The sequence below is a fragment of the Styela clava genome, chromosome 15, assembly GCF_964204865.1.
Source record: "Styela clava chromosome 15, kaStyClav1.hap1.2, whole genome shotgun sequence".
NCBI lineage: Eukaryota > Metazoa > Chordata > Ascidiacea > Stolidobranchia > Styelidae > Styela > Styela clava.
Genome location: NC_135264.1, coordinates 1282137 through 1307601, shown reverse-complemented (window position 1 = coordinate 1307601; position 25465 = coordinate 1282137). Strand labels below are relative to the sequence as shown.

Genomic DNA, 25465 nt, shown 5'->3' with positions numbered 1-25465 from the left:
GACATTCAGAAAAAAACGACTGGCGACAAGAATAAAATTGTTTTATTGAACGACTGATGACCGCATGAATAGATATACTTTTCTAAGTTTACAATGCATTTATTCTTATTTTCAAATCCCAATTCACCTATTCTTGACTTGGTCTTTTGCTTCGTCCCATCGCTGGCTCAAATCATCTGAAATGTCTTGATATTGTGGAGCATCGAGGTCATCAATTCCACTGTATTTTCCCAGTTTATCCCCGCAATCACGCAAGTCTTTAACAGCGCCTTCAAGTGTCTTAAATTCGGGTTCATGTTGCGGTATTTCTTTATCCAATTTCTAACCGAATAGTAGATAAAATGCTTAAGTGAGTTTACTTAAGAACGGAATAGTAAAATAGAAAAACGACAACACATACCTCGAGTAATTGAACCTGGTTTTTCAGTCCTGGTACATCACTCGACATTGTATCCAATTCAATAAGATAAATTTCATATTGACGGATTGTAACACGGGCTACCCGGGCTTTTTCAGTCGCATCATGTAAACGATCCAATCTAAATAAAATTAGATATAGAAATATTTATTTTAATCGACGAAAAATGATTGAGAAGAACAAGAGATGAATAGATAATATGCTTACTTTTCAATGTACAGGGTGCTTAAATATCGCACTGTCTCCCATTTTTTATCGACCGTTTTCTGTTCCGATTTGAGTTGAGATATTGAGGGAGTTTCATCGTCCGAAGATTTCAAAATGATTTCAACCTCTGCACTCAGCTGTTTGTATTTTGGTTCCAAAGAGTCCAAGCGATTTGATGTTTCCTGAAAAGAAATTAAGAGTGTATATTACAGGAAGGGTTCTTATAATTGATGATCTATTTTAATAGACCAAAGTCAATTTTGAATGTTGCAGGAAAGGTTAGGCTTCACACTGTTCAGACTATTACAGGAGTGGAGTACTTGTTAGTATTTATTTATGAGATTTGTTAGAGCTTCAAATACCTCAGGTCCGACATAAATATTTCTGTGATAAATTCTATAATCTGTAATTACTTTTTGTTGAGCAATTGCCTTTTCGACACTCTCTGGTTCGGCGGGCATGCACATTCCAATTCTCGCCCGAATAGCGTGTTCTAATGAGTCGAGTTCAGAAATAAGCTTTTTAAGTGACGGAAGAAGTTCTTTACATTTCGCTTCAATAGAGGCAGCTGGAAGTACAAATAAATAAAAGTTATAATGAGTTTTCTTGATTAGACGATTTAGGCAACTTGCGAATAAAAAATACCTTTCTCGGCGTTTGGAATCCTGGCCTCCACTTCTGCCAATATGATTTCCAATTCAGCCTTGACTTTTTCCCATCTTTCAGCGACTTCTTTGCATTCGGCTTCATGGGCAACAATGTCTTGGTCACCTTCGTCAGTTTTTTCGACGGCGTCTTTTGCGTCTTTGAGAGCTTTGGTGACCGCATCAAATTTAGGGTCTTCCACAGGAACGCCAGATTTGAGTTTCTATGAATAGGTTCAAAATATATTTCAATTGTTATTCGACGACATTTTATTGTATGTTGTATTTTTATTGTATAGTGAAGAGTGAGGCTGTGTAAATCAAACCAACTTACCTGGAGTGTTGCACAGCATGCTTTCAAGTCTTCTACGGAGGATTTCTCATTTGGTCTTGATTTTGAGACCTCGCTTTCGTAAGTCTTCAGTATTGGTCTGACAACAGCTAAGCGTTCGAGAAGTTCCAGTAAAGCGTTGACCCTAAATTTATTGATAAAATGGATTATGAGTAAAATGTGTAAGATGGAGACATGAAATTGTAAAATAATTGTAAAATGTGAACAATAAAACAATCCTCAATCGAATCTTACTTTTTCAAGTATGACTTCACAAGATGATCGACCAATTCCCATTTATTTTCCATTTTCTCAACCCCCTTCTTCAATTCAGTCACTGATGGCGCTGTTGAGTCCTCTTTTTCAATCAAGGGTCTGCATTGCGCCAAAAGAGCAGCATATCTAGGCGTTACATCATTGACGAAGTGTTCAATGGTAGTCTAAAACAAAGTAAATATTTATTTAGTCGTCAAATCAAATAATACTCCAATTATTAGTAATCTTGACTTAGTACCTTTTGTTGCTGGACGACACGTGACACTGCGTTGACGTCAGATGGCAGCATAACATCTGCACGAACAAGTTGAGCGCTTTCGAGACGTTCCAGCTCGTGAATAAAAGCTTCCACGCCAGGCAAAAGAGAAGCAGCTGTGCTTTCTTCCGATGCAACTAAAAGAAAACACATACATGTTGGTAAGTATATGGTTGGTTAATAATACCAAATCTATCAATACAAGCCGATATTTCCATAAGCATGTTAATTGTTAGCTTAACTATTGAAAATTTAGGTAAATTATGATAGAATTTGTCTGTTGTCAATGCATTTTGGTAATTCCAATCATGATGATGAAACTATTTTTACTCATGTCAACACCTACCTTTTTCCATGATTGGTATGCGTTGTCCCAGTAAAATAAGTCTTTGTTGAAGTCTCTTTTTTGCTTCTTCCCATCGAGCTTCCAAGTCTTTGAAATCGCGATCGCGCTGAGGAACATCTTGCTCAGGGATATCAGAGACTTCCGATAACTTTTTAGTGGTTGCCTGGGCGATTTCTAGCGTTTCGCTGACATCAGGAAACTTGGGCTCATGAGTCGGTATGTTGTCAGATAGAGCCTAAATTTGAGAAAGAAGATTGACCAACCATATGAAAGGAAAAAGAAATAACGCAGTTGAATGTTATGAATCTTCATTCGAAAATACCTTTAAAAGAGCCTGTTGCTTGCGTAGAGCATTCAAGTCATTTTCTGGCAAGTGATCGTTGGCATCAAGCGTCTGCTCGTAAGTCACAACAACAACGTTGACGTCATGCATAAGCTCAGATACGTCATGTAATACTTTAATTCTGAAAATTGTGTAAAACAGACATTAGTTACATGAAGATTTAGCCATGTCTGCAAAGAGATGTAAACACTTACTTAGCGTAGAATAGTCCTGTAATTTCATTCAATAAAATCCATTTTTCTGTCATTTTGTCACATTCCTCACGAACTGTGGTTGCTGTTGGACTTTCCAAGTCCCCATGCTCAAGTACATTGTTGCACTCGGAAACCAAAGGTTCGTAATCGGACGAGAGATCGGTTAAACGATTTTGAACGTCCTGTAAAGATCGGAATATAATCGGTTTAATATGCTATTGTGTGCCCTTCAAATTCTCCCTGAACAAAGTTTTTCATGATAAATATTTTTCTTGAGAATTTTATACTTTCACACAGTTCTTAAATTTGCGTTAAGTATCTCTCTGTCACAAGAGTAGTACTCGTGGTCAAACTTGGAATATCTTGGGATTTGGCAATTCTTCTACTTGTTATTCCCCTGAGTTCAAGATTCAGCTATGAGTAAACTCTCGTAAACAATTCAGTTGGGCAATTTTAAAATATAGTCTACCTTTTGTTGTGCTTGGCATTTTTGTAAGCCCATCGCTTCTGATGGTAAGCTAACTTGCATTCTGGCAGTTTGTGATTGAGTGATGCTATCTAATCCACGACTCAGTGCACGAATACGAGAAAGAATATCCGACAATAAACGTTCTTGAGCAGCAGCTAAAGAAGAAAAATATTTAATAAATAAAAAATTATTGGTAAATTTATGTTCAATCACAATATTTAAGCGAGTGTTTGTGCTTGCACGCAGAGTTTGCACAAAACGATACTTAGTAACGTGCAAAGTGCTTTAAATAAATAGCAGTTCTGATGTTCTCAATACAGAATCCCATTTCCCAAAGTTGAAATTATAATTTCATGTAAAAATTTTAAACCAAATACCTTTTTCCATTTTCGGCAGCTGGATTTTCACTTGATCAGCCAACATTGTAAGTTTCGATTTTGCTTCTTCCCATCGACGTTGTAAATCTTCAATATCGTTAGAATAAGCTTCCAAATCGCTGTTGCATTTATCGGCAATAGTAGGAGGCAATTGATGAGAAACTTCGCGAGTAGAAATCAGATTTTTTGACAAAGCATCGAAATTTGAGTCGTGTACTGGAATGTCAGCAGCCAATTTCTATACGAGAAAAAGGGAGATTGTATTGAAGTATAGGAAAAAATTACTAAAACTGTTTTAAAAATCACATTGCTTGACATGGCTCTTTATATAACTTGTAAAATGCAGCAAACCTGGAAGATGTCATTTCTTTTACGTAGCGCATCGACATCCGTCGTGGAATGAGATCTTTCTGAAATTATTTTTTCGTATGATGATACCGCCTTCTCACATTCGATTATCGCACTTTGTGTGTAAAGGAGTCCTTTGATCCTAAAAGGCGTAAATATATGACGTCATTAATATATTTACAATGTTAGAATCAATAATGATAAACTAACTATAAATCATTATTCATAAATTAATCACAAATCACTTTATGCATTATATATTACAAAATATGTACTTTTCGAAGTAAACGTGCGTCATGAGCCATACAATCGCCCACTTCTCCTGGACTTTGTGAAGTGTGTCACGTAAGAACGGTATGCTCGGTGCCAAGCCAGAGGTTTCCTCGTTGATGAAGTTAACTACGACAGTTTGAGCAGAGTCGTATTCGGGTTTCAAATCTTCGACTCGTTTCACCACAGTCTGGAAAATAATGTTGCACAGTCAGAACCTAGCATTTCGTTTTAGCAGTGTCATATGTCGTGAAAACTCATAAAAACCACAAATATCAAAAAAAAAGATTCATACTCCTTGACTATCTTCGGCTTGCTGGAGTGCCGGTACCGATCGTGGCAGCCAAACTGCCATTTGAGCCTCTTGGCTAGTCGAAATGCTGTCAAGGGTGGCTAGCAATTTATTTAGACGGTCGATTAGAGATTTAGCTCGCTGTTCATCCGCTTCGCCTGGAAAATTAAATTCAAATTATGGCTTTATCGAGTTCGCAAGTATTTTTTTTAAATAAAAAGTTTACATACCTTGCTGTGCTTTCGGCAATAAATCGCTGAATTTTGTCAACCTTAAAAAAGTAAAAAGAAAGTATAGTAAAACATTGTATGAAAAAAGTTCAAAACCCTTTAAACCTACATTGGACTGAAAAATTAAAAGTAGACTACTGAAAAAAAGTCGTCTAAACGCAAATTTGATTCATGGTACGGATTAGACAACTAGATAAACCATAATCACCTTTCATCGACGAAGACTTTGCAAACTTGCCATCTGTCTACGACGTCCTTGACATCAGCAGTATATTTCTGAACGTCCACGTCTTCGGTAACTTTATTATCTTGGGTATTTGCTACCTTCACAAGTTTGGTGCCAATTTCATTCGCCTTTTGGGCATCTCGTTGCAGATTTACGATAAGGGGGTGATTCTTTTCAAGAGTGTCTCGCATTTCCTTGAATTGAGAATTAACAAATTTAACACTAGTCAAAATATGTCATTTCTTATTATTGGAGTCTGTAGCAAAAACTGTGTGGCAATCATATTAATGGAGTTTTAATCTCAAAAGTCACACATATTGACATCAAAATTTTTGAACGTCGCTTCGAGTTTTAATGCTTAGAAACAACACTGTTTTTATAATGCAACAAAATATCATTAGGACATTAAAGGTAATAAAGCCCATGGTTTCCTTTGTTTGAATTATGTAATCTATATCGAATAAAAACTCAGATCATTGAATGATATGTACTAAAGGATGAATATTTCTGAAATTCCAAGACCATGTCACCACATGCAAACTTATATATAATGTTATATTTAGATGACTTTCGCAGGTCAAAATGTTTTTAACCAGCCAAACGAAGACAGAACCTACTAAGAATAAATGGTTCATTATCAAAATTATTTTTTTTTTCTAAATGAATGAAAGCACAGTAAAATTAAAAATTTTAATGTCAACCATATTAACGCAATATGAAAGTTCATCAAAAATGATAATTTTGTCACCCATATAAATATAATGGCAAAATGAAGAAGGAGACTCAATATGATGCTATGAAAATGGTGATGTGGTGTTGTTTGTACTTTATTTCAGTACTTACATGAGTCTTTGTATTGGCAGTCTACATTACATAAAACAAGTTAAAATAGAACGTAATAATAATCGAAAAATTAGATCACAAAATATCTTGGGTATTACGACACTATTTTAAATAGACTAGAAACTCATAGTTACTATTATTGAACAATGATTTTAAATAACAATTAATCTTGAGTTCTCCATTTCTCAGGAAAACCGTAGGCACGGTATGAAGCAATAGATTAAGTAAAAAAATTGAAAGCCACCCTTTCCACAAACCTGGTAAATGATTTGTTGTTTTCTCAAGCTATCCGAATCTTTCGGGATTTCTTTATTTTCTTCAATCTTCGTTTCGACGCCTGAAACAATATTTTGCGCTTCTTTTGTCGATTGCACAACAACGTAGACCATTTTCAACCTGTGGATAAAACATGATATATTATTCTCATGAACTAGTTTTTATCAGCTGTTGATCAAATAAAAAAAAAACTATTTTACTTGTCAAAGTACAGAGTAGAAATATTCCATGTTCGATCCCATTTTTTCTCAACTACTTCAAGTTGATTGCCGAGTTCCTCCTTTGATGGAGCAGAACAATCCTCTCTTTCCATGATTTGTTTTGAACCTTCACGTACTTCCGCGTACTGAGGTTGGATTGTTTTGAGTTCAACCACTGAGCTCTGAAGATAAAGTACATAAACGTCAAAAATCGAATCACACATAATCATCCACAGAAACTATCGGATTATAATAGTAAAATCACTTTACCTCGTGGTCATTGATGACATGTTGCACACTAGCGACGTCTCTTGGAAGAGCTGTTTTCACTCGAACAGAAACAACTCCATCAATAGTGTTGAGTCGACGAAGAATTACGTTTAATCGTGAAATGTAAGTACGGCATTGCTCTTCGTCCTTGTCATCTATAAAACAATTCAAATTCAGTTTTAGGTTTGTTTAATGTCGTATACGAAGATATTTAGCACAACTGCTTACCCTGGTCCATTTGTTTAGAAAGAGATTCAGCAAGTTTTAGACATCTTTGAACTTCGACGCGTAGAGAGGCGATTTTGACAGTCAAGGTTGGATCATTTGATTCCGTATCTTCAATTCCTTTGAGACCGTCTTTCAAATTCCTCAATGCTTGATCCCGTTCAATAGGACTTAAAAGACGATACTATAACGAATAAAAAGACAGTAATAAAATTACAGACCTTTCATCACTAATACTATGCTCAAATTTTATTCGAATATTTTGACTCACCGATTCTACCGTCCACGATGATACGTATCCGATACTTCTTTGAAGGTTGTTAATGGCCACTAATAGCTGTACTCTGGCATGTCTTTCACGCCACAATTCCAAAAACGCCAGATAATCTCGTTCTAGAGCCTGGGCGCGAGAGATAGATTTAGCACTAGGAGGCGGTATGACAAAAATTGCCGACGGAGCTTCTCCTTGTTGTTGAACGGAGTTGATAACGACCCATCTCGTCGGTTGAGGTTTGTCTACCAAAGCACATTCTTCACTCTTAGCGATAGAAAGCTGAAATAAAACAATAAAAAGTCGTGACGAACAAAACAAAAAAGAAATAATATCACAAAGTTCCATTTCTTACATTCATTTGCTTATAACTACACAAAGCTTGTACAGTCGATTTAGAATCTTTGATAACCGGGTTTGGTCTTTCTTCTACGCACGGTATATCTTTGCTGCGAGCAATCAAGTTTGTTACAGTTGGTTTAAATTTTTCCAAATCTTCTTTTATTTGCTGCAAGGGAAAATATTTCAAAATAATTTATTTTTAGTCTTTAACATTTTCATAAAAGCTTTTAAGATCATGCACTTAACAGCATGTTTGAGAGATGAAAATACTTCCAAACAAACAAAAACGATATGGGAGAAAGATCATGCAGAAGCAAGTGTTTTCTTCAATATAATCTAGTTGTTAGCGAGAAAAATTTCATTTTTGCTACGTTTTTTTTTATCATACAAAAGTCACAATTTTCGATTTAATGCTGCAGTTGTTCATTCATTCACATCAGTATACAGAGATGACAAATAAACTTTTAGTTTTAAGTATAGATACGTACAAATCATAGTTTCAAGCAATTTCGAATAAACTTATTCAAAATACACAACTTACATTGCCAGTTGTTACAAATCGCCACTGATAATACATTTCAACTTACAGCTTAACGCAAAACAAAATCATCCAAAATGAAAAACGGAAAAAAAAACTGATAACAGAAATGAAGATGAATAATTATTGATAACTTGAATTCAGTGCGCAATGTTAATTCAAAAAGTGAAAGAAAAAGGCGATATAGATGCATGTGTTCAATACAGCCTCTTTATTGTGGCATTTTAACATAATTTAATAAAGAAAAGACGCTAAAACTAAATGTAAGTAAGCTGACTTGAAAAATTAGAAATCGACATCTCAATAATTTTGACACCTATTACATCTACTAATGAAAAATTAAATTGATTGAGAAAACCTAAATAGATTACTCAAATTGCGCAATATGCAAAACATATTTTTCAAAAATTTGAGTAAAAAAGACAAGTTTTCATATTTTTTTACATGTTAGTAAATTTAAATTTAAAATATATCGCAAGAAATTCAGGAATGTAAGGCCATTCAAATACAATTTCTTACAAGATTGTTTTACAAGAACCACAAACAACGAATACAGCAAATTCATTCTATCCAAGGACGATAAGATCATAGATAAACTCTAGACTAAACTAAAGAATCAGATTAAGAAAATCCAACTACTTTTATTTCAAATTAATCAGTAAGATAATATTTTAATTCAAAATATTTAAAAGGGACATATAGGTAGCTGAGCTAAAATAAAAACATCAACTAAAAGTAAAAGAACACTGAGACAAATAAATAATTAACATTGAAAATAATGTTGAAAAACAAGAATAAACACACGTGAAGAAGATAAGCACTCTGCATTCGACAAGCTGACTTACCGAGAATTCAAACTGTGGTAAATAAATGAAAAGATATAAATTTTGATTGTTTGTTCATAAAATATGGAATAGTTGATTGTGCGAAATTAAGTAATAAATAATAATATGATAGAATTGTATTTTCTAGTACTATAAATAATAAAAACTAGAAATAAATCGTTTGAAAAAATATAAATTAAAATCATCTTACGAATATGTCACGGAAAATATGCTCTGCACGATCAGGCTCAGTATCAGGAGATATTTCACGCATTTTTTCATCCAAGTCCGATTCGCGATCACGCAAAAATGTCTCGGCTTTTCCGCAATCGGTGTGAAACTAAACAAATACAGAAATCTATTGATTTCGTTCCTCGACGTGAATAGATAATATAAAAAAAAATGACTAAAACGTTTCACTCCCAATTACCAAGAATGTCTTGGTAACATCTGACCATTTCAATAAAACTGGTTTAAACCGTCTCATACCTGTTGGTACTGGTTCAATTGCAGTATATGTTGCTGTAGACAATATCCTAAACTCTGTATCCATTCCCATTGATTGTTTAGTTGAGTGAGGTAAGCCTGAACTGTATTTCTTGCAGGGTGGTTTTCGTGGACTAATCGTTCCCCGTCGTGAATGGTAGATTTGAATGAAGTATCGTGTGATTGGACATCCGATTTCATTCTCTGTATGACGTAATAAAACATATGACATCATCACTAAGTTACTAGATATAAAAGTTGAACAAACATAAATTTACGTACAGATAATTGTTTCTCGAGAGGTTCAACGTCAGATGTATATTGCGTAAAATCCCTGTTTATTTCGTTGTCTTCTATTTCATTGAGCCACATAAGATGTTGTGTTGCTTCACGTATGAACTTGAGCAGAGAAGAAATTTGACCTTCACGAATCTCCACGGCATTCTATTTAACAATATAAAACATACATTATAACACATTTCCATTTGTACAATAGTTCAATCATAATATCCGAAACCATGCATACCTGCAGAAGTGAATAGTTGACTTCAAGTTGTGACAAATCTTGACAATATCTCTTACAATCTTCACTTCCTTTATCAAAAGCATCCTGCAAAAAGAGAATATATTTGTATTTAGTTTCAATAAAAATTCCCACAAACGTACTTCAGTTACAACAATAATGATTTCGCGACAATTTACCTTTGCTTTCTGACACTCTCTAACGTCAGCATTGAATTTATCAACTTCGTCTTCTAATGCTTTGAACACAGCCAACTGGTTTTCAACTTTTGGTAGATCATCTCCCAGTGGAAATGATTCTGTTTCCCTCTGTTTAAAAACGACGATGTTATTCAAACGATACTACGTCATGAGAATAATGAGATATACGGAAATATAGAAAAACAAAATTACCGTTTTGTCAGCCACCCATCTTAGAGCACCTTGAAGAGAAATATATTCTTTTGTGTCTTGGAGTTTGGGTCTGAGACGAGCTAAAATTGCTGAACGTACATTCGGTGCGTCCTTGAGTGCAGTGGTGTAGGTTGAACGTAGTGCGACCCACTTTTCGTGAAGCAAAAAGACTCTAAAATTTAGAAAAAAATGAAAAATGATGTACCCGTACATTGGATTACATTGCCTATTATTTCCAAGTCGGGGCCAATTCAAAAGTTCAAATGGAGAATATTACCAACTGTTATTTATTTCATCATTTTCTAATTTAAAAAAAAACATAAAATGCGATTAATCGACATTGACTCTAAAATCTCATATAAACACACCAAAACTTACGTTTTGTACATGTCATCTGCTTGATGATATTCGGCATCTTTGAGAGTTTGTACGTCAACAAACATAACTCGGATTTCTTTTTCGCTGTCGCCAAGCAATGCATTAACTTGTTTTTGCATTTGGTCGGAATCATCGCCTTCTGCTTCAATCTAGAACAACGTAAAATTGAGTAATGTCTACTCTAGAGCAAAAAAAGTTACTATCTAGAAAATTATTTCCAATCCTCGTTTGCTGAACAATTTACTCAATCGTTGATTCAATAATAATCAATAAAATTGAACAAAGTCAATATTTAACCAGTTAACTTACGATTTTAATAAGTTTTTCGGCTCCTTCCAGTTTTGTGCGGCATTCGCTCGCTTCGCTTGTGATTTTTAGTACAAGATTATGAAGTTTTTCCAATCTAAAAAAATAAAAATAAAAAATAAAATAAATTTTACCAACAAATTCTAATTCAATAAAATGTTCGACGTACCTTCTGTATTCAGCTGTAAGGACACCTTCTCTTTCATCATTTGCGGCCATCAGTTCTTGCCATGCCGCTTCAACTTTTGCTGGTTCATATCCGGCGGGAATTTCAAATCGTCCCAATGATTTTTGCGACATTTGTTCCAGGTCGCAATATTTTGGGCTTACAAGATTCTTGTCCGCCTAAATAAACAGCGATAATGATGATATAAAGTATGATTAGAGGCATGATGATATTGAAAGCATATTTACCCTTTTTAAAATAACATGTATATTGAATCATAGTTCATGTTCATATAGCAAATATGATCAACAAACAACTTAACAAACAACAGTCACGAACGATATACATATAATATACTTCATTGCCAGATGTTCTCACCTCTTTTCTAGCTAGCTCGTTCTCTTGGAAAAGTTTTATTTCGTGAATTAAATTTTTGGCTTCTGTCACTGTTTGACATGGTATGCCTTCACGTCTTCGTAGAATGACAATTTGTTTCTGAATCCATTCTAGAATTGATGTCACAAGAATTCGATATTCTTCCCAAGTGAATTGCCATTCCTGAAAAATAATTCGCAATTCCTAAGTACACCAGGTTTTGGTATGTCACAAGTTCAACAAGGTCAGCATTGAATATCCATGAAGAAATAAAAACTTGCTAGTAACCCTGTATTGGTAGGTTTTATTATTATTATTTTCTAGAATTGATGTCAAAAAATAGATCAGTAAAATCATAATATCTCTACATACTTCGACTGTGATTGAAATCGGGAATGGAGGAACTTTTGGAAAGGCGTCGTACAACGATGAAACGTACGTAATCAACGATCTCTCGTCTGGTTTGTCGACATCAACATCTGTATACAAATACGAAAAACATAAGAGATTTCCGTACATGACCTTGACTAACCTTATAAAGTATTTCGTAAGCAAAAATGCAAAACGAGACAATTGGTAGGGCGAGGCTGAAATAAACAAAATGACACATCAGATCGGAATTTTAAAAATATATGAATATAAATAACATCGGCGACTATCTATAATCATGCTGAAACCGAACTCTTATCGTGCGTTGGTGAAAAAGTAAATGCTGGGTTTCATTCATAAATCTTTGCTGAAGTACTCTACCTTCTGGGTCCAGCAATCTTGTCACTGCAACTTCCTTCTCGAGCGCTGAAAACGCATTTTCTAGATTCGATTTGTTGTCTGACTTACGTACTTGATCCATGTCAATGAGGTCAGGTCTGGAAAAATAAAAAATGAAATATATAAAAATGAAATTTTCATTCTTTAATACAAAAAAAAAACGAAAAATACCTATTCCTGTGTAAAATTGCATTAAAAACTTTTCCGTCTCTCCACGAAGACGTAAAATTGGTGACCCTGATATCGTCGTATCCTTCCATATTTCGTTGAGCCCACAATAACAAGGCTTGTTTTGCAGAAAGATCATCTTCGCCTTCAACGGCTATGTCCTCAATCTAATTGAAAGGAAAATTAATTGTTTTAATATAATAGCAACAAATTAAAGTTACAGATAATACAAATAAATAACAAAAGACGATTATATCAGCAGTCATAGATGGACCGAAGGTAAGATGACGTCACATAACTTGCCTGGAAATGAAGAATGATTGTCCACACAAGTCCGAGTGTGAGTTTCGGATTTCCATCTGTTATGTCGTCATTTCTTATATTGACAAGACGAAGCTGAAATATGAAATTCGGAAATTTATCCAGATCACGTATAGTCCAAAAAATTACCCAAAAATGTATGTGCTTAAAGAAAAATGCAATTTACCTTTCGTTTCTTCAAATAGTCTAAAGCTATCTGCACATTTTGAAGTCTGTGAAATCTCATTCGACCCTTTTCTCTCGGCTAAAAATAAACATTTCACTTAAAAAATGCGCGTTAATTTGAAATTAAACATATCGATAAGTAACAGAGTTTACATGACTATACATATATCGTACCTCGTTTAAAACTTGATATCTACATTTAATTCTGGTCTGACAAAATTTTATAGCATTTTTCTATTGGTAATTTATAACCATTTAATCGACCTGGACAACAGTTACCCTGAGCAAATGATATCAAACAAGAAGATCCAGTCAAGTGTCAAGTATAATATAGAAAACGAAAAGTAGATGAGTGAAGGCATTAGGAATAAAGGCATCTTTCTGCACAATTAGTCTAATATTATTGCACAGGTATAATGCCGCGTAGTTTCGTTGACTTACCAAACGCATTTGATTCATGTAGTCTCCTTCGCGCGGCTTTGTAGATAGAAAGAGAAAAGAGGAAAAGGATTATGAAAAATAAAGAAAAATAAAGTAAAGAAAGAGCCAAAGAAAAGCTAAAAATCTTTGAAATGGAATTTTTGTATTAGTAAGGATAATCTTAGATGTGTATGAATTGTACGCATATCAGAAAGAAAGGTTTGTAGCGATAAACTCGTTTAGGTTACGAAATTGGATGAACGACCCATTTTAAGCATGATGTTAATTTTTGCTCATGAGTGATACTGTTTGACAATGTTATTATAATACAATTTATCATAATACAATTTGAATTTAATTCCATCGGTTTTAAATAAAACAACTAGATAAATATAGGGTTTCCTATTTTGACGACCTGGCATTTCTAGTAGACGGGATTAAGGTTTGGTATTACCGCGCCTATGATGAAATTGACATTCACGCCTACGCAAACCACCACACTGGCATCATACCACGCAAGAACGAGACCTTGAATTTCAAATTGAGTACGCTTCATGTTCAAAACAAAACATGCGTAAAAGGGGCCACACACACGCACGCACAATTATCATAGCTATGTGTTAAATCATGTAATAGCTCAACTTTCACTGGATCATTTTCAAATCGTCATAGCAAATCAAAAGTAGGTAAAACAGACGAAACCCAAGACTGTCAGGCGACTCACTGATTTAAATAAATCATTAGAGAAATGCAGTCCTGCGCATTTCTGGCGGCAAATTTCGTAAGTGGGGCGATGGCATTCTTTGCAAATTGCCATATCATACGAGACCTCAACTGATATTGAAAACTAAATGGATATGAGAAAAAAATATTCCAATAAGAAATATTGAAACAAACAGACAAACAGTTATTTATTTAAGTTAACCTATATAGTCAAAATATTGAAATCATTCACTGAAATTCTGATGGTAATTTTCAATATGAATTAAAACTCATCAAGTAGAAAGCAGATTTGAAAGAATGTAAATGACTGAAGTAGTCGTCAATATTTTGTCACGCGATTTCATGAAAACTATATTCAAGTCCAAAATCGGCATCTTAATGAAAATTTCCATTTCTAAAAGTAAACGTTGTCACTTGCTGGATTTTTCGAAGACCACGCGAAGATCTATAACCATGGGAAAGTCGACAACACGCTGCTTCGCAAAAAAATAATTGGGACTCCAACAAAATTATATGCCTTCAACAAAAGCAGAAACGAGAGAATCTTATCAAAACGTATTATTTCTGTCCTAATACAGAAGTGAAATAACAAACAATAATCCAAAGCAACGAATATGGTTTTGGCGGGAAATTTAATTCTATTCTCTATAAGAGTATTCCATACAAAACTTACGCTTGTTTGAGCGACTAAACTGATTACATAAAACGAAAATAATCTCACCAAGGTTTCGCCAGATAAAACTTCCAGTAATGCGATCAAGTTGTGGCCATCTCTCAAATCTTCATATAAATTATCCACTTGTCTTCGGGTCTGTAATAAATTAATATAATGTAATATTGCACTGCACATAACTGGGAACTTCGAAAATCGTTTTTATCCAGAAGTACAAAAGAGGTTATGGGTTATTTGGTAGCTGGTGTCATGATAACGGTTTTCGAATACGTACGACCGATGCATCGGAATCGGCAATTAACGAGTAATCACTAAAGGCACTGTGTTAATTACAAATAATAGGGCTTGCGTAAAACGGGGATTTCGATTTTGTCTTCACATTATCAGAAGGTAGCTGAGGAAAAGAAGTCCTATGAAATAGCCGCCTTAAAGAAGAGTATACCCGCAATGATATATATGAGCAATCAAGGTCAGGCGCGAATGTCATCATGCGTTCATGGCTGGTCCATAAGTGAGTCAATAATAAGTATTCTTCTCCTACGAAACATGGATCCATACAGCGGATTTTAATCACCAAGCAAAGCCACCATTGACACACCAGTTGGTAGGTAAGTCATTAAAAAAAAAATAAAGTAATACAATAGCCCGAGGAAAGTTGTTCACGTCTACAACACATTTATGCTCACAAAGTGGCTTCAACGAGATAATAAAAGAGCTGGTAATTTACGATAATACGGGTCGTTTGTTGTTGGTGTTGGTTATTAGGAATTCTAAAACTTGAGCATAAAATGCAAGGTTTACCCTACTATATCCCTCCCATAAATGTCGCTGCGCAATCCCATGCAGTCATTTTAAATACTTATAGTCGAAGATGGAACTATAACACTGAAAATATTTCTTATTAGATTCGACTGAACCAATTTATGCTCATGTACTGCGATGTCAAAAGTATCTAAAAAATATACACATACCTTGACTAAATGCTTGTTTATCCATTTTGTAAATGTCTTTTTCTGTACTTTGTCGCGTTCATCTGAAATAAAAATTAATTTGTTGAAACTATGAATTATATCAAGTTCGTCAAATTCCATGTCCAATTCAAAGTGTTATACAGTGTTGACTTTGTCATCAGTTCAAAGCCAAAAAATACAAGTTGGTTGAAAAATGAAATCGCACTGAAATGAACTCATTCAAAATTGCTAGTTAATCGTTTTTTCGATGCGAAATAAAGAGATTCGAACGCTACGATACACCCGAATGGAATTCTTTAGTCTCGAGTCACTCATACATATACATGGAATAGCATTCTATTATGTGTTGATACAACATTCATATTATACCTTGCTAATTCAGCTAGGTCGATATCGAGTTTCATTAACGCACAAGCCTACAGAACCCTGTGGCGAAATATCAATGAATTCAACATATTGAGATTAGCCTGGGATATCTTATATAGGATAATGCTTGTTATTAATGCCCGTTGTGATCGAACAATAATATGAAGTTTTGACACGTATAAGTAGAAATCTTATACTTGTTTCTTCAATAATGACACTACAAAAAACGACAGCAAATTAGTAGCTTTTTATCGTGGATACTTTGAAGAAATAGAAACCCAACCATGGGAAGCAGTCGCGTTATATTATAAATATGATTTACGACAACTTCTATCCATATTAAAGTGATTTTGACATCGACCACACGCACATGCCGTAGGCATCATTGAAACGTTAAACTCGAGCCATTTCGGTTCATTCCCATAGCAAAATAAATTCAATTCTTAGTAAAGCCAAAATCAGCTTTAAGAATTTCAAAATATACAAACTATAAATCCATCCAATCCCGAAAAGAATTTTACGACAACCAAACCACAGCATTGCTTATAAAGGTAATATACGGAACACTCGCGGCGATTATGCTAACGTTTGAATCAACACTGAAAAATTGAACGTTCCATGTTCCCACACACAAACCATTTACATGACGTGGTAGGACATTAAGATTAAAAGTGAGCACTAGTGGCGTTCTTATCCTGACACGTGTTTACGGTGTTTGCATAGGAAATGTTATTTACTGAAGAGCCATGAAGACTGCTTTGACAAATCGCAAATCGGCTATAAACTATCGACCAGTACCATTTTCTATAATAATATGCACACATCGCACTAAGCAGTAATAAACGTTTCAATAAGGGCGTAGCCAATTTTGAAACGAAAGTTCACTACATAGCGTCTAAACCCTTAATTTCAAGAGAATTAAAATGTTCTCGCAAGTACCACGTGAAGTTTAGTGCGACTGATATATTCATATAGTGCTAATCAACCTTTTCTGATTAAGCTTGTATAACTAATGACACTAGAGGTTGCGAAACAGAAATAATAATCCTAAATTTAAAATGTATTCCACCTCTCCCTTCATCAATTTTCGATTCAATGCTATCATTGTAATCGGGATTTTCCGAAGTTACTCTTCTTGATCGCCACATATCAATATCTTCTTCTTCCTCCTCCTCTTCCTCCCTCCTTCCAGATTCTTGTTTTTCTTCCTGAGTATATTCCTGACGCACTGATGTTGAATACTGCACCACAGTGGTTTGACTAAGGTAATCCTCTTCACCTACTCCTGTGTGAATACTCCTCGAATGTGTTTTCGTTTCGGAAACTTTAAGGAAAGTTGATCCGCTCTCGTTCGACGTTGTCGGTTGAACAATTTCTTCAGGCGATGTCACTTGATTGACATCTCTCGTTTCTGAGCTGATATCTTGCGATTTCTGCCTCCAATTTTGGTCTACATTGTTTCCATCTTGACTTGCGGTGCTCGTGTATTTCCGTCTGTCGTCTTCCGGATAACTTCTCTTTGCGAAGTTTTCACGTTTCTGGCCGAACGGTTCATTGCGCTTGGTATTATCACGTAATTCGCTTTTATATCCCTCTCTCTCCTTAGTATACTTTGTCGCTTCACCGCCTTCGCTACGCCAGTTCCCATTGTATCCGGCATATCCGTTTACCGCGTTTGCTTGTTCCATTTGCTCCTCTCTTCTGTACCCACCGCGAAATTCCATGCCCGATTGACGTGAATAGAAACTAAACGAGGCGCTTGAGCCCGCACCGGCATCTGCGACTTTATCTCTCCCACGCCCAAATGCTGGTCTGGGAGAATCCACTTTTCCGCGATATTGGTTCCTACTTTGTTCCGCAACGTCAGACGACTGTTTCTGTAGCGTTCGACCTCTCCCTGCACCTAACCTAGCAGTTGGCGCCCTAACACCACGTTTCAAAGTATTGGGTATAATTTCTGGTGGAAGGTGCAAAAAGTCACGAAGGTACTGTATTCCAGAATCAGTCAATGTCCAGTAGTAATGTCTCCAACAAAATGTTTGTCTAACAACACCCTTTGAAGTCAGTGACTGCATAGCTTTTACCACGTGTAAATTGAGTATAGGCGCTCCTCCACTACCTATGGTAATATACTCATGAGGTCCGCGAACTGTTTTTTGTGCTACACAAACCCCGTCTTCAAAAAGTGATTGATAAATGGCCACTAAATGGCCCTTCGGCATCAACATTACGTCTAACCTAAAGAAACAATAAATGACCAGATCACGTTACAAGAAAGTTTCTTCCAGTCATCTAACTTAAACAAAACGGCTTTCAACGCCAAGAAATGCAAAACCAACAATGCAACTGAGTATTTAATGAAAGTAAACCGATTCATCTGTAGTTCATGTCCAATCACACCACTGAGTTCATCAATCAAAAAATCCTTTCACTGTTCAATTGCATATTTCCTCAGTAAAAAGCCTTACAATTGCATTTGTTAAAACTATTGCTGAAATCTATCATACCGGTACGATATATTATTATAAGAAACGCCATAACGCCTCGTGGCACTGTCGTCCGCTAAGCCCCGTAGGCAAAACTAGCTTTCACGCTTCATATGTTAGTTAGGCGCAAAACGTAAACTATCGTCATTTTAGTAATGCTACACGTCTCGAAAAGAAAACGATGATAAAATACGCCGGGTACGAAAACACATTTTAGTAATGTCTTTTTGAAAAAGAAACATAAAGCAGTTTTTCCAAATTTTTTCTCTTTTTATTCTCTCACAAACTCGCAGAGGGTTATCTCCTTCTTTGCTTGCTGAACAATTATTGACATTCACTACCACGCTTTAAAAAATTGAATGAAATTTGTCCATAGTTCCCGAGTAAACTGCCTCATCAGCCAGGATTGTGATATGGAATTATAAAACGCCAAGTATGGAGTGTAGTAAAGAATTAGGGACAAAAAGCTGGCGATATCGATTGATAAGAGGTACTCCATATTGAATATTACAAAAAGTTGTATTATTAAACAATTTTTTCTACAGTATCATTATTTAACTTCTGAAGGTAAAAATCGATATGGCGCCCTGAGAGTTGCTATTATGAAAATAGCGAGACAACCACGTGACCGTCCACGCAAAACTTGCGAGTTTGAAAATGTCACAAAATCCTATTTCGCGACATTGAAAATAAACCAGATTGACCTAAACGAAAAGTCGCTCCCAAATAGAATGCCAAATCCACGCAAAACTTTTTATCCTCATCTGAAAAAACGAATAACAGTGTACGCCGCACAGAAGGTTCGCTTGAATAACCATACTAATATGTAACGGTCCTGGAGCTTTTTATCGGCCTTATAAAAGCAGGCACCACTTGGCGTCGAAGAAGTGGATCGACACCAGTTAAGCTGTTCTTAACTTTATATTGGGTAGTGTGTACTTAAGCGCGAATAGCAGAAGCCGGTTTATATCCCTCGGTCTCTTTCTCTCCCTTCTAGCAGTATTATCGAGATGTTGGAAGTTCTGTTCGATTTACTGAAATTGCGAAGTAAATTTTTCATCGTTTACAGCGGGCTATTGGAAACAAACGAACACTACATATAGTAGTGCGGCTATACATACATTCGGCCTCATGTTAATTCGGTGCTCTTTTAAACAGTGTTTATAATAATATATTCCGCAAACATTTAAAAAACACAAAAGTGATACTTAGTGACCACTCAATCATTTTACAAGCGGAATTTTTATGTCCACCTATGTTAAACGACAGTCAATTTGGAATAGCTGCAGCGACAAAATATATATTACGTGGGTGAGAGCGAACATGTGCTTCGACTGAAATTAAAGGACATTTCATCATCAAACATTGAAAGAAAATTATTATTGAATGAATGATATTTTCTTCAAACGTTTTTTTATTTGACGTTATTATATTTTTGACATAACAATTAACCACTTGTGAGCTCAGCTCATTTGGTTTTCCGAGTAAAAGTGGGTCAAGAAGATTTCTCGATGTCATCCACCAACATCCAAGCCAATTTATTTCTTACACTGTGATACCCAGAGCAAACAAGACTTGAAAGCATATTATTATAGTCCCAAGCGCACAATGTACCTACAGAACACGTTACATACTTCCGAACTAAAATAGGTACATGCCTATTGCAGTGCGTGAACTCTTTAGTTTGCCTGAAACACAATGCTGACAATTGAATTAATTACCGAGCAATCCTGGTCTGACAAACAATAATTGTTGCTCCTATTAAATCGAAAACTGCAAAGATTCGAAAAATAGCATCGCAGAAATGGGTATTATTATAAAACTTCTGAGAGTATGTTTTAATTAATTCGCGTAAGTATTTAAAATAAGATTACTGTATATAAGTTTGCCGCATTGTGCAAAACCCGTGCACACTGAATTTTCGTGAAATTTTTTCTAGCCGCCATAATTTGACCGCGGAATGTTATATAATAATATTTATACTGAATACTGAAGTTTTTTTTTATCTGTCGAATCTTGGATCATCTATGCGATTTCTCTTTGTATCTTATTCAAAACTATATGCTCCTTCTCAATGAGATATAAAATACGACAATACAACATCATTTCGTTCTCTCACTATTAAATAGATGAAATAAATGAGTAGTGGAAATTCGAAACAGTTGAACACGCAAAATCAAAACACATAGTTCGGCAGTGTTCTCGAAATATCTGCGCGGATAATAAAGCTCTTTTATTTCTTCGAGTAAATTGCCTACAGGCAGCTCATGTAAGTGAACTGACATGGAAATGTGTTACATATTTAAATGTTCTGCAATAAATACCTATAAAAGATACATTTGCTGCGTTTACGACTCACAGCTCTAAAGACCAAACAATGTTTTAAGACAATTCAACTATACGAGAGAGACTGATATTTCAGAAAATCGTCAAAAAAATGGTAATAGTGCTATTGTACCAAGAAATATCTTGATTGCGTAAGAATTCATTTTGAACACCCCTACCAAAATAATAACCAACCTAACGCGGATTTCCCAAAAAAGCGAGCGATTTCAGCTATGCTATAAAAATCATAACGCCAATACGATACATTAGGTCCCCATTCATACTCTCCACTGGCTAAACGAAATCTTGGGCGTTACAATTCAACAGTACTTTCGTTAGTAAAGTTTGAAACGGGAGAAGTGACCTTTCAACGTTATAGTAAACGCCCAAAAAGCACACATGATTCTCGAAACAACAAAGCAAGCGTCGCGAAACTATACATTAAATTCCATGCACTGAACTATACATAAATTTTGTTTTATTATACATTAACCACAAAATTGAACCGATCAAATTCAAATGAATCTACGCTTGAATGAATAACGTGATTTCTTCTTATGAGAGGCGTCTTCTCGGAATACACAAATCAAGATTTAACTCTGTACTTCCCTGTATCGTATATGGGGAAATAAAATATCGACGCAATCGACGCATATCCAGCGATGAGATAGATCTGTTGAAATATTTATTAATGCTATACACATTTGGCGCGAATAGAGCGAAAAACATCTTTGTTAACTAATTTCTCCTAATAGTGTGAAATATGGTAAATGGAATGAATTAAATTCACGAAAAAATCCGTCAGCGTCCGTTAGAGGGCGAAAGATAATAATGTGTTGAAACGTGACTTCGTGGTTTTCATTTATGATTGAGATGATTGAAATACAGATTTCCGCCGTTCTGTCGCGGAAACATTTTTAAGGCAATGCACAGAGTTTAGTTCACGTTGAATATGTTTGTGTGCACGCTGTTAATTTATTGCATCCCGGAATCACATCAATGCAATTCGACAATGGTTCATATATATCACAATTTCGGCTGGTATATTTTATGAGAAAAATGTAATAGAAACACAAACTTCCAACTAACCGGCTGTATTCCCCATTCGCCAGATGTTCATAACAACATTCCGTGTACTTTTGTTAGATTGCTTTAGCGCAAATTTAGTCATATTTAAAAAGGTTATCACCTGAAAGCTCGAAACATGCTCTCACCGAGTATCGTGGGAAACAGTAACAGTGGGAACATTGCGGAAACAATTCGAAACCGATTTCCCCCAAAATCCACTGACACACCTACACACATAAACCCTTGACACCCTTGAAAACAACAGTTCTGTAATGTACTTACCACAGTATTTTACTATCACGTTGGCCATGATGTCCTGACCAGTTGAGGATCGAATATAAGAGTGCTGAGCCATCTCAAATAATTCCGACTCTACCACGATGGAAACCTTCAAATTTCTAGTCAAGATATGCCAACAGGTATAACAGGCGTATTTGCTACGACTACACGACGTACTTGGAAAACCTCTAGACAGCTGAGTGGAATCGACTGACTACCGTACTGACTAGTATCGTCTACGGTGAAAGAATGTAGCCTGTCGGCTTCCAAATTCAGTTTTCCCTTGAGAGGAACGAAGAGAATATGTTCTTCGGAGTCCAGTTGTATATGAGTAAACAAATTTATATTTTGGTCCGTTGGTGATGCTTCCTGGGCGGAGGCTATGGAAGTTGGATACAATTACAAAAGCTCACAATCCGGATCCGGTTATGTACCTTCGATTTTACTTGATTGTGACCCCATGATTTGCTTTAGTTATCAACAGACACAGACTACAACTAAAAATTATGTCGCATTATCTGAGCCACTTAGACAATATCCAGCTTTCCATAAGCTTCTCTATAAGCAGAAATACAAAATTATTGTTATTTTTCAATTCGATACTCCAAATAAGTATGCGATTTTATTTCGCATTATTAGGATCCTAATTGAATTAAAAATTTACGCGATTACATTAGTAGCCCCAACGAACTATATATTGTTGCCCCCAGAAGCTACTATTGATCAATTCAGAAAATATATACTTCATATTATGATGCGGCCTTACATTGAACAACTAGTCTATAAACATTCTGCATATCTAATCTTTCCCAAAATCTGAACTCGAATAATAGTCCCCCTAAATGTATTAATAAATTGAGATAATGTACCATGGATTTCGAAATGTTCAGAACAAGTCCATGATACCCAACTGCATTCGATAAATACATTCTTAGTGCTTCTTTAATAGGCTATTCTCATGACTCATGGACTCTGTTTGCACATACTCCAACCGCATATTTCTACGTTAATGATGAAGACCAAATTCTGTAGTTTGAGATATTCTATCGTGTGAGCCACGAAAGTGCGCAAGTTATTCAAAAAAATGGGCGTGCGCGGATATCTCAAACCTGGTGTAAAATTTCTCGGCATATCGATAAAAACAAACTTCTGCACAGCGTTCCATAATCTTTTCTAACGAAATAAATAGAATATTTCTGCCTCAGTTTCGCCCGGGGCTTTATATCAGCAGCATGTTACCTATATTAGTAATATTATATCGCACTTTCATCTGTTTCTATCTAATATAACCCATTAGGTTCCAAAATTCATCGCCATCGCTAACCATGCCCGGGCAATTCAACGGAATATCCACGGATTAAGACAAAAATATTTTAATACGCTCAGCAATATTCCCGAATACTATTAACGCGAAATCCATTTTCATGGATGAGCGGTCACGAATAATCACTTCGAACGGCGTGAATTCCACGCTGCTTCTTTCATTGCCCAATAAAACCTATAAACTGAAGAAGCTCGAATGTTTAGTTGCTAACTCGCACCTCCCTATCCCTTTCCCTCACTAAAACGCAAAGTTTCAGCTGTTTTTAATTCCCACTTTAAAGAGTTCGGCTAGTCTAATATGGGATTATATTCCAGTACTTGGATATTGCACGATGTCCCAGTGCAAACCAGTTGAGCTAGGAAATCAACAAAATGAACGATTAATGTTGTAATTTGGCCACTCAATTTTGATTGCTTCCTAATGCTCAAATTGAATCCCAGGTTATTCTCCTGGCCTATTTTTTGCACTGAACGAACAAAGCGATAGACAAGCTAACTACCTTACTACTTTAGTGCTAACTTGTAAACCAGCTCATATCAAAACGTATAGTAAGCTATGCCATCTCGATAACGTAGGTCCTCATTACATACTCGAAAACATTATAATCCGATAATCATATCTTGGGCAACTAAACAAAACTCGAAAGTAAAATTACGTACGTCAACGATCAATAGGACAATAAATTGATCAATCGGTACCGGGGAATCTACTCTGAGATATCAAACAACTGACCAACTGACCCAGAGCGTTTAATCTATGAATATTACATGTCACTCATGCATTTAACAAAGCTATGAAATACCAAAGAACGCCCTTTGTCAGCGAATACCATTGAATGCGCTAAAATATTATAAAACAAATTATATTAGAATCCTCTTTGAAACACCACATAAACATCCTAGCCACCCATGACAAATATGTCTAACTGGGTTAATCATTCACCACTATCGCTAAACAGCTTATGACACCCCTCGTGAGATGATATTCATGACAGTTTTAATGGCAAATGGACTATTTTGATAAAAACAAATTAAATTTAAAAAAAAACTGGTGCTCAACCGCCCTCGATTCTATTTCTGGGTGTTGTAATGATGAATCTTCAATGTTATCAACTTTAAAAATTCATCAGTAACACTAATCTGCGTGACCGTATACCTGAGACGCCCTTACTATACCCTTATACAATGTTTTTCCTGGAGTCAAGAAGTATATTTACCATTGGAATAATAGACCCGATGTTTGTGCAGCGGAAAGAAGGTACGTTTTCTTTTATTACACGACCGCTACATGAATAGCGGCATATGTTATTATTACAATTGATGTATTTACGATGTAGTGTAGAGATAGCCTAAAGATATCCGTAAAAGTTCACAGACTAAACGACAAAATTACCTGGAGCGAAAACACTATTTGATTTGAGGCCAGGAATTATGGTCGAAGTTAGCGTCCATAGTGTTATACAGCACGACTACTATATTAAAACACAACTCAATGTATATAACTAAATCTTTGTGGCTACACCCTAGTGATCCGTCTTGCTTTTACTATAACGTTACAATACCGATTTTATTTCCACCCACCTGTACTGAAATGCGCAGTATACCGCTACCCATCGAACTGTATCTAAAATATTCATATAACCGGCGCGAAACCCTGGTATAACACTGAGTTTACTCAAGGATGTGCTCGAAATGAAAATAGCGTTCCGCTTCACTGCATTTATTTTCTCAAAAATAGCACAAAAGCACGAGGATAACTGATACAAT

The 25465-nt window shown here is 35.6% G+C and overlaps 1 protein-coding gene across 2 annotated transcripts in view; it reads right to left on the bottom strand.

The window, feature by feature from the left end:
- The window catches only part of LOC120333736 (microtubule-actin cross-linking factor 1-like), a 113031-nt gene that overhangs the window by 72736 nt on the left and 14830 nt on the right, over window positions 1-25465 (bottom strand). Inside the window, exons 3-46 of one of the 2 annotated variants that reach the window (XM_078109588.1) lie at window positions 15852-15913; window positions 14929-15018; window positions 14209-14331; window positions 13506-13541; window positions 13066-13143; window positions 12882-12974; window positions 12582-12745; window positions 12393-12508; window positions 12015-12121; window positions 11646-11825; window positions 11271-11446; window positions 11105-11198; window positions 10796-10944; window positions 10418-10589; window positions 10205-10333; window positions 10029-10112; window positions 9785-9946; window positions 9506-9706; window positions 9228-9356; window positions 7668-7820; window positions 7313-7594; window positions 7045-7225; window positions 6817-6971; window positions 6547-6728; window positions 6328-6466; window positions 6071-6091; window positions 5210-5421; window positions 5002-5042; window positions 4775-4929; window positions 4485-4669; window positions 4213-4351; window positions 3862-4099; window positions 3485-3639; window positions 3016-3197; window positions 2801-2942; window positions 2479-2713; window positions 2115-2269; window positions 1856-2040; window positions 1604-1745; window positions 1271-1493; window positions 1039-1193; window positions 626-807; window positions 401-539; window positions 128-321 (exon numbers count right to left, since the gene is read on the bottom strand). In XM_078109588.1, coding sequence (XP_077965714.1) covers window positions 128-321; window positions 401-539; window positions 626-807; window positions 1039-1193; window positions 1271-1493; window positions 1604-1745; window positions 1856-2040; window positions 2115-2269; window positions 2479-2713; window positions 2801-2942; window positions 3016-3197; window positions 3485-3639; window positions 3862-4099; window positions 4213-4351; window positions 4485-4669; window positions 4775-4929; window positions 5002-5042; window positions 5210-5421; window positions 6071-6091; window positions 6328-6466; window positions 6547-6728; window positions 6817-6971; window positions 7045-7225; window positions 7313-7594; window positions 7668-7820; window positions 9228-9356; window positions 9506-9706; window positions 9785-9946; window positions 10029-10112; window positions 10205-10333; window positions 10418-10589; window positions 10796-10944; window positions 11105-11198; window positions 11271-11446; window positions 11646-11825; window positions 12015-12121; window positions 12393-12508; window positions 12582-12745; window positions 12882-12974; window positions 13066-13143; window positions 13506-13541; window positions 14209-14331; window positions 14929-15018; window positions 15852-15913 — 6517 coding nt within the window. The remainder of the gene's footprint in view (window positions 1-127; window positions 322-400; window positions 540-625; window positions 808-1038; window positions 1194-1270; window positions 1494-1603; window positions 1746-1855; window positions 2041-2114; window positions 2270-2478; window positions 2714-2800; window positions 2943-3015; window positions 3198-3484; window positions 3640-3861; window positions 4100-4212; window positions 4352-4484; window positions 4670-4774; window positions 4930-5001; window positions 5043-5209; window positions 5422-6070; window positions 6092-6327; window positions 6467-6546; window positions 6729-6816; window positions 6972-7044; window positions 7226-7312; window positions 7595-7667; window positions 7821-9227; window positions 9357-9505; window positions 9707-9784; window positions 9947-10028; window positions 10113-10204; window positions 10334-10417; window positions 10590-10795; window positions 10945-11104; window positions 11199-11270; window positions 11447-11645; window positions 11826-12014; window positions 12122-12392; window positions 12509-12581; window positions 12746-12881; window positions 12975-13065; window positions 13144-13505; window positions 13542-14208; window positions 14332-14928; window positions 15019-15851; window positions 15914-25465) is intronic. The other variant, XM_078109587.1, reaches the window with a different exon arrangement.